This window comes from Octopus sinensis, linkage group LG24 (assembly GCF_006345805.1).
Source record: "Octopus sinensis linkage group LG24, ASM634580v1, whole genome shotgun sequence".
NCBI classification, from domain to species: domain Eukaryota; kingdom Metazoa; phylum Mollusca; class Cephalopoda; order Octopoda; family Octopodidae; genus Octopus; species Octopus sinensis.
The window spans coordinates 9,573,986-9,584,038 of record NC_043020.1 but is presented as its reverse complement, the minus strand read 5'-3'; the positions used below and the strand labels follow the sequence as shown (position 1 = coordinate 9,584,038).

The 10,053-nt window shown below is 37.7% G+C and overlaps 1 protein-coding gene across 12 annotated transcripts in view; it reads right to left on the bottom strand.

Moving 5' to 3' along the window:
- Positions 1 to 8,725, bottom strand: part of LOC115223846 (sugar phosphate exchanger 3) — a 63,962-nt gene extending 55,237 nt beyond the window's left edge. For 3 of the 12 annotated variants that reach the window (XM_029794532.2, XM_029794531.2, XM_036513038.1), the window contains exon 1: positions 8,340 to 8,721. In XM_029794532.2, the coding sequence (XP_029650392.1) occupies positions 8,340 to 8,404 (65 nt within the window). In that variant the 5' untranslated portion in view covers positions 8,405 to 8,721. Of the gene's footprint in view, positions 1 to 8,339 lie in introns of all 12 variants that reach the window. The other 9 variants (XM_036513036.1, XM_036513037.1, XM_036513034.1 and 6 more) reach the window with 6 other exon arrangements.
- Positions 8,726 to 10,053: the final 1,328 nt, after the last annotated feature.

Sequence of the window (10,053 nt, the reverse complement as noted above, 5' to 3'; positions counted from 1 at the left end):
AAGTAAAAGAGTAAAAAAGAGAGTAAAAGAGTATTATAAGGTCGGGGTATGGCTAAATCAGGAGAGGTGCTGGTAAAATACATTGTGGCTTTTAATTATATTTCTGCCATCAATATCTATAAAGCTGAAATCTTCAAAGCCACAGTCGAACCAATTCTACTATAGGGCTCGGAAACCTGGACGTTATCAAAGAAGCTTGAGAGGCGGTTGGATGGAACCTACACTTGCCTCCTTATGAGAGCTCAAAATCTCCTGTGGAAACGTCATCCAACCAAAATGCAAATATATGGGAAACTACCACCTGTGTCATCTCTTGTGAAAGGTAGGAGAGTCCAGTGTGCTGGACATTGTTGTAGAGCTGAAAAAGAGGTAATTTCTACTCTTCTCCCCTGGAAGCCATCTACTCGCAATACCAGAGGGCGCACACTCTCCTACCCTGATGTAATCTCCAGGGATACAGGCATCCAGCAACAGGACGTCCGTAATGCCATGATGGACCGTGAAGTCTGGCGTAACATAGTAAATTCCATTGTCTCGACCACGGTCGAACAATGATGATGAAAGCTGAAGTGCGAAAAAGTTGTTCGATTTCTTGGTTATTTGTCTCATTTTGAGATGGAAACGGTTTAAGGGCTGGTAGATGGGGTTGGATTGGCACCAAAATTTACACTGTGGGGTAAAATGGGGTGGGCAATGGTGTGAGGAGGGTTGCAAGTCACTTGGGGCTACCGTTTGGTTGCCATGGTGAGGGAATATAGGAAAAATTGAGTTTTATGGGATAGACAGGTTGTGCTGTTTGAATAATGGTGGCTTTCCATGTTGCTGCAGGGGCTAGAAGTGGTTATCTTTAATTTGAAGGATTTTGGAAAGGGGGGTAAAATTTTTCAACTTTTAAAAAGAGATCATTTTTGCCCTATTTTTAGATTTAATTTTATTCTGTTTGCATTATTTGGTTGACATGGGTAAAAATGGTATTGTGTTAAAGGCCAAAATTTTAGCTTTCATTTGAATCATGAACCGTCAAAATATACCAGAAGAAAGTATCAAATTTCACAAAATTTTAAGTAATTTTGAATTATTTTGGCACATAAAAAGCACCATCCGTTCGTGGCCGTTTGCCAGCCTCGTCTGGCACCTGTGCAGGTGGCACGTAAAAAGCACCCACTACACTCACGGAGTGGTTGGCGTTAGGAAGGGCATCCAGCCGTAGAAACACTGCCAGATATGACTGGGCCTGATGAAGTCTTCCGGCTTCACAGACCCCAGTTGAACCGTCCAACCCATGCTAGCATGGAAGACGGATGCTAAACGATGATGATGATGATGATTTTACGTGCACGCATAAGAGAAAGCGAGGGAGAGTCCGAGAGAAAGTGAAAGAGAAAGGAGAGAGAAACAAAGAGGGAGAATGTGGTGATAAGAAACAGAAAGTAACAACCACACCTTCATCCGCGTGTAAAGCGGGTCACCTTAACCCTTTCGTTACTGTATTTATTTTGAGATGCTCTGTTTTCCTAGCAATTATTTTAAATATAACAAAGAATTTAGCAAAACAACTCAGTTATCATTAAGCTGGTGTTAGGAACATAAATTGTGACTAAGGTTTGGTGGAAGATTTTAATTCAAAACTTATGAAAACAAAACATTTGTACTAAAAAGCCAGAGCTGGTTTCAGCTGGGTTGGTATCAAAAGGGTTAAACCGGCCATATCTGGCCCAAATTTTCTACTGCGTTTATGTTCAAACCATCTAGATCTGGCCTTTCACTCATATCCTACAATGACATCCTCAAAATAAACCATCCCATCATCAAATTCTCAGAGCTACAAGATAATGCAGGATTAATTCAAAACAATGTGACCTTCCTTCTTGTGACACTTGTGAAGACCTGTTGAGGCAAGTGAAAATCAAAAATCAAAATAGATGAACATCAATGGAATTTGTATCTTTGTGGTACCAGTGCCGGTGGCACACAAGAAAACCATCCGAACGTGGCCGTAGCCAGTACCGCATCGACTGGCCTCCGTGCTGTGGGCACGTAACAAACACCATCCGATCGTGGCCGTTCGCCAGCCTCGTCTGGCACCTGTGTCGGTGGCACATAAAAGCACCATCCGAGCGTGGCCGTCTGCCAGCCTCATCTGGCACCTGTGTCGGTGGCACATAAAAAACACCATCCGAGCGTGGCCGTTCGCCAGCCTCGTCTGGCACCTGTGTCGGTGGCACATAAAATCACCCACTACACTCTCGGAGTGATTGGCGTTAGGAAGGGCATCCAGCTGTAGAAAACTGCCAGATCTGACTGGCCTGGTGCAGCCTTCGGCTCCCCAGACCCCAGTTGAACCGTCCAACCCATGCTAGCATGGAAAGTGGACGTTAAATGATGATGATGATGATGATGAATGTGAATGAAAAAGCATTATATTTGACAGAGTAATCTGAACACTAAAGGGTTAAGCTAGTCTGAATTCTAAGTTCATTTTGTCATGATTTCCAGTCCTCGTTCTTCATGAAATTAAACACCAATCAAGTATTGGATGTGAATTTAATTAACTATGTTGCACCCAACAGATTTCGAGGAATTATGCTTTTGTCAGAAATCATTAAGCTTTGATGTAATCATTTTGCTAATGGTTGTCAGTAATTAAGTCACTGCTTATTAGTGCAATGAGTAGGCATCAACTGAGAGGCACAGATAAGATAGAACAGGGTCAAATGAAGACACAAATAATAGCAGTAATGGTTGCAGTAATGAAGAGGCACTAAATATAGTGGTATCACAGGGAAATCATGGCGATCTCAAAAGAGAAAATATCAAAATACAAAAACACAATGATATCATATGTAACATTATTTAGAACTAGTGACTAATCTATGAGGAAGTATGTTTGTATGTCTACTCAGATACACAAAGATTTATATATGGTATTTGATTATATATATGAGTGTCAGCATACACACACATACACACACACATAAATAAATTTCTCACTTAATAGTGAGAAATTTTGGAGTGTTAACTCCTCTTTCTAGCAAGTGGTATTCTGGCACCCTACTTTATATTTTTGTATCTTTTACTTTTATAAGTTAAACTTGCTGACCAAGTATTTGTGTGTCTGTGTTTGTCCCTCTGCCATTGTTTGACAACCAATGTTGGTGTGTTTATGTCTCTGTAACTTAGCGGTTCAGTAAAAGAAACTGAAAGAATAAGTACTATGCTTACAAAGAATAAGTCCTGGGGTCTAATTGTTTGACTAAAGGTGGTGCTCTAGCATATAGCCACAGTGAAATGACTGAAACAAGTAAAAGAATAAAAGAATATATATCAAATGGAAATTGTAGTTGTGATACCTGTGCCGGTGGCACGTAAAAAGCACCATCCAAACGTGGCCGATGCCAGCGCCGCCTTGACTGGCTTCTGTGCTGGTGGCACGTAAAAAGCACCAACCGATCGTGGCCGCTGCCAGCCTCCCCTAGCACCTGTACCGGTGGCACGTAAAAAGCACCCACTATACTCTCGGAGTGGTTGGCGTTAGGAAGGGCATCCAGCTGTAGAAACACTGCCAGATCAGACTGGAGCCTTGTGCAGCCTCCTGACTTCCCAGACCCCAGTCGAACCGTCCAACCCATGCTAGAATTGAAAACAGACGTTAAACGATGATGATGATGATATATATATATATCCTAAAATGACACCCCAGCGCTGCCTTGACTGGCTTCTGCGCCGGTGGCACGTAAAAAGCACCAACCGATCGTGGCCGCTGCCAGCCTCCCCTAGCACCTGTACCGGTGGCACGTAAAAAGCACCCACTATACTCTCGGAGTGGTTGGCGTTAGGAAGGGCATCCAGCTGTAGAAACACTGCCAGATCAGACTGGAGCCTTGTGCAGCCTCCTGGCTTCCCAGACCCCAGTCGAACCGTCCAACCAATGCTAGCATTAAAAACAGACGTTAAACGATGATGATGATGATATATATATATATATACATTGATATCATTATAATCCCTTACTAAACCTTTTGTTGAAACCGACCCTGGTATGAAGAAAAGCAGAGATGATCTCAGCAGGATTTGAGCTCAGAATTGTTATCAAACCATACATACTTGACTTATTTGCATTGAAATGGTTCAGCAGGGTGAGAGATGAAAAACAAAGTCGACTACAGCTGAATTTGAAATCAAAATGTAAAGCAAGATACCTTAACCCTCTTGATACCTATTTCTTTACTACCCACAAGGGGCTAAACACAGAGAGGATACACAAGGACAGACAAAGGGATTAAGTCGATTACATCGACCCCAGTGCATAACTGGTACTTAATTTATTGACCCCGAAAGGATGAAAGGCAAAGTCAACCTCCCCAGAATTTGAACTCAGAACGTAATGGCAGACGAAATGGCGGTGCCCCATCATGGCCACAGCTCATGAGCTGAAACTGGAAAAATCAAATCAAAATCATATCCTAAAATGACACCCCCATACACACCCAATTAAATATCCCAGCAACATAACTGCTACTATGTAGATAAGTTTATTCGATTCAGAATTTTGTTGTTGCCAAAAGGACTGCACAGACAAATGTACAAAGATATGAATGCAAAAACATACACACACACACACACCTATGTACTTTTGTGTGTGTGTGTGTGTGTGTGTGTGTGAACTTATTTAAGTAAAACAAAACGAGCAAAATACTATCATAATCATCATCTCTATTAATAAAAATTTTCAATACAATATATTTAATCTTAATTGTTTTCTATTTACATAGTGCAACATATAACCACACACATAATTTCCCACAATACCTCAAACTCTCTCTCTCTCTCTCTTTCTCTCTCTCTCTCACTTCCACACACACACACACACACACACACATGTGCTGATAATGTTTTATCTGTTTACTTCAATTGTTTGTTTATATCTTTCTATAAACAAAGCACGTACATCATAAGTGAACTCTCTCACAATCTCTATGACACTATTCAATGATATACCACTACCAGCATCACATCATTACTGCACACACAACAAGAATAACTCTACCATCAGCTTGAACCTGAGGGGATTTCCCTATGTGGTCATTCAAACTGCAAGAAATAGCAACCAAATCTACCACCACCACCACCCCTCAAATCGCACCAAATCTTGATAAGAATAGAAGAACATGTTTGATACTTTACTGTTAATTACCATATTTTAACATGTATAAACATGTATTAACATGTATGCCTGTGCTAGTAGGGTGCCAAGAGCACCATCCGAGCATGATCGTTGCCAGAGCAGCCAACTGGCTTCCATACCCGTGGCACGTAAAAGGGCACCATTCGAGCGTGAACGTTACCAACATCGCTTCACTGGCACGTGTAAAAAGATTCGAGCGAGGTCATTGCCAGTACCGCCTGACTGCCCCCCCGTGCTAGTGGCACGTAAAAAGCACCCACTACACTCTCCGAGTGGTTGGCATTAGGAAGGGCATCCAGCTGTAGAAACTCTGCCAGATCAAGATTGGAGTCTAGTGCAGCCATCTGGTTCGCCAGCCCTCAGTCAAATCGTCCAACCCATGCTAGCATGGAAAGTGGACATTAAACGATGATGATGATGATGATGATGATGATGATAAAGGAACACGTTTTTGTCAAAAATTAGGTTAAAAAAATATGTTAGTTTCTTATACATTGATATCATTATAATCCCTTACTAAACCTTTTGTTGAAACCGACCCTGGTATGAAGAAAAGCAGAGATGATCTCAGCAGGATTTGAGCTCAGAATTGTTATCAAACCATACATACTTGACTTATTTGCATTGAAATGGTTCAGCAGGGTGAGAGATGAAAATCAAAGTCGACTACAGCTGAATGTGAAATCAAAATGTAAAGCAAGATACCTTAACCCTCTTGATACCTATTTCTTTACTACCCACAAGGGGCTAAACACAGAGGGGACAAACAAGAACAGACAAAAGGATTAAGTCGATTACATCGACCCCAGTGCATAACTGGTACTTATTTAATCGAACCTAATAGGATGAAAGGCAAAGTCGACCTCGGCGGAATTTGAACTCAGAACGTAATGGCAGACGAAATACCTATTTCTTTACTACCCACAAGGGGTTAAACACAGAGAGGACAAACAAGGACAGACATAGGTATTAAGTCGATTACATCGACCCCAGTGCGTAACTGGTACTTAATTTATCGACCCCGAAAGGATGAAAGGCAAAGTCGACCTCGGCTGAATTTGAACTCAGAACGTAACGGCAGACGAAATACGGCTATGCATTTCGCCCAGCACGCTAACGTTTCTGCCAGCTCGCCACCTTATAACCCTTTTGATACCAACCAATCTGAGACCATCCCTGGTTCTACAACATGAATTTCATGCTTTGAAGTGAGCTAGGTAAAAAAAAAGAATAAAACCATCCACCACAATTCCATGTTGATTTATATTCCAAGTACTGGTTCAATTAGAATAAAGTTAATTTATTAATTACTTCTTCCTTTCAATGAATTGAATCCAGATAAAAAAGAAACAGAAAAATAATTTTGGCAAAAAAATAACACTTAGAATAATGATAACCGAAACAAAATTATTATCTATTATGATTAAGAGCAAGATAAAACAATAACAATGTTAAAATAAGCAAACTAAATATAAAATAAAAGCAATTGTTTTCATGTTTACATACTTAAAGAACTTAGGTTTAACTTTTAGCTTACCTACACAAGTGTGTCTCCCACCCCACCCCGACTTTGTTTCCTCGTAACTTTCAGAAAAATTGGTATTTTCTAATACGCTTCATTCAGATGGTGTAGATTCCGATAGGGTTAGGGTTAGTGTTAGGGGTGAGGGGAAGGGTATCTTTTTTTCTTCACAAATGTAAATAAACCCAATCTGTTTCTTAAACGAGGGACATATTCATACGGCACAGAATGTTTTCACCTCAATAGACGTCATTGATTGGTTGAAATTGCAGAAATTGAAGAAAAACAACGAATATCTTACAAACTATAGAATTTTCTCAATAAAGCCAAGAGAAAAAGATGTTTTATAAACACATTCTACCAGTATACGAAGTTAAAATTTTTTAGTTACCTAGAAACTTGAAATTTCGAAAAAAATTGTCAATGCGTATGTGTGTTCACCATTGTCTTGTTTTTTTCTCTTATTAATCGTATATAATCGTAATCTACGCATTCTTAAAGATATTTTGCAGAAAATTTCATTAAAAAAATAGGTACCAATTTTCCATTATGTTATAAGGAAACAAAATAGACTTGAGAATTTTTTGAAACTCCTCTCCCCACCCGCGGAAACTTTTTTTTTTTTCTTTTGACAACAAATTCCGATCTAACCGAAATCTAAACAATCCGAAGCCTACTTTCTTTGAAAAATGTCCATTCTTCTGGAAGTTATGAAGAAACAAAATCGGTGGGGACACATCTGTGTACGTATATCGCCGTTTTTGTTTAGCTCCCAGTCAAACCTGATTAAACAGACTCACGATCGAGACCATGCTAGACGTGACCTTTTTTTGTGGGGAGGGGGATCTAGATCAAATTTCTCTTATGTGTAATCCTTTCCTTTTTTAAGGCGGTGGGGTACGAGTTAAGGGGAGATTTTGGTTGTTCTTTCCAGTAGGTCGAGTGACAAAAACTTCGTTGGGTCGATACGACATGGTTACACGTCGATCACAAACAATACAAAGAAAGTTTCCCTCTTTTAATAAAAGGTATACGTATGTGTCTTTATATAAACGAGTGTATATTTCGAAATATATGTGCGTTTATTTTTGTGTTGTTCTTATATAACATCATGAAGAAGAAAAATACGTTAAAAAGTTAAGCATTATATACATACATATATATATATATATGTATATATATATATATACATATATACATATATATATATATACATATATATATACATATATATACATACATATACATACATATATATACATACATACATATATATATACATACATATATACATATATATATATATATATTATATATATATAATATATATATATATATATATCTACATATATATATATGTACATATATATGTATCTATATATATATATATACATATATAGATATAGATATACATATAGATACATATATATACGTAGATAGATAGATAGATAGATAGATAGATAGATAGATAGATAGATAGATAGATAGATAGATAGATACATTATATATACGTAGATAGATAGATAGATAGATAGATAGATGATAGATAGATAGATAGATAGATAGATAGATAGACAGACAGATAGATAGATAGACAGATAGATAGATATAGATATATATTTCTTTCCTTACCTTAAAAATGTCAAACAGAATATGACAACGTGATGGTAACTGAATTTCATTTCTACGTTCGGCATCTTGTCAAGATCGGATCATGTGAAGAAACAGCTGAGGAATGTGAAGGAATGTAATGTAGGAATGAAAAACGAAAGAAGAAAAAAAAACAGAAAATTCGTCCTTCTGTTTTTATTTGGTGATGTTTGGTTTTACGTAACCGAGATAATAATGATCACCAACCAACCAACACCTCACACCACAATCCGAATGAAATTGACAACTCTCAAAAAGAAAAAAAACCACTTCAGAGTGACTTCCCCTTTTGTTGCTGTCCTATTTGTTGTTCTGTTCTTTTCTTTTCTTTCAATTACGTTGTTGCATGGCGAGTTTAATAATAATGGATATTCCGTGTGTGTATGTGTGTATGTACTACATGGATGTATGTATGTATGTGTCTATGTGCGTGCACGTGTATGTGTCCGTGTATGATGTATTATATATATATATATATATATATATATATTATATATTATATAATGTGTCCGTGTATGATGTATATATATATATATATATATATAGATAATGTGTCTGTGTATGATTATATATATATATCTATAATATATAGGCGGATCGCCAATATATATAATATTATATAGATATATATATAATATATATTGTGTTTATAAGTATTTTCTGCTTCTGTATATGTATGTTGTATGTATGTACGGCTGTATATATATAACGTGAAAAACCTCTACCTGATAATTTCTTGTTAAGATTCCTTATTAAGAAGTTATCCTTAATTGTTAAAACATATATATATATATATATATATATGCTTTATTTAAAAGCAGCAGAAAATTCAACAAAACCTGTTACTCTGAGTTTTACGTTCCCGTTCGTCGGATAGTTTTTGCTATGTGTGTGTATATTTGTATATATGCACGTATGTACGCGTGTATGTGGGTTTGTTTTAAGTAAATTCAAGCAATACTGCCCAATTTCTTTGCCTTATTAGACAACTTAGTTAACTCGGACAGCAGAATAAACTTAGTCAACAGCTAAATTGTCGTTATTTTGTCAGATCTTTATATAATATTCCAGCCATATCATGTGTGACACCACACAATATAAATATAAATAATAAATAGTAATATTATCAATAAATAACACAATAAATATATATATAAAATTTGGTTTAGTTACTTTTTCTTCCTTTCCTTTTTTTTTTTTAATTTCTGTTTTTTAATCACTGCTATGACCCCCCACTGTTCCACCTCGTCCTCATGCCCTCGAATCAATTCATGTATTTAATAGTCAACGAACGGCAAGCAAACAATTGATCGCCAGCCTTACGGTACAGAGGTCAGTCGAGGTCTGACACATCTGGATGACCTATGGAATTTTATATGTCGACATTGGTGACGTTCGTGGGTAAATTCGGCGGGAGTGAAAGTTGGTGAAGGAGACGAAGAAGAAGAAGCATAAAAGAGAGGCGGAAACGTTAGGTGGCGGAGGATAGAAAGATGAGAAAACTTGAGAAGGAATTGTGACGGAAAGAAGGCAACATTTAGGATGAATGGTTGGGGTTGGATCCGATATATTTACAAATATCCGGATTTATAATCGCAATATTTCTTTTCACATCTCTCGATAATAAACTTTGTCCTCTCTCTCTCTCTCCTTCTCTCTCTCTCTCTCCTTCTCTCTCTCTTTCTCTATTCTTCTC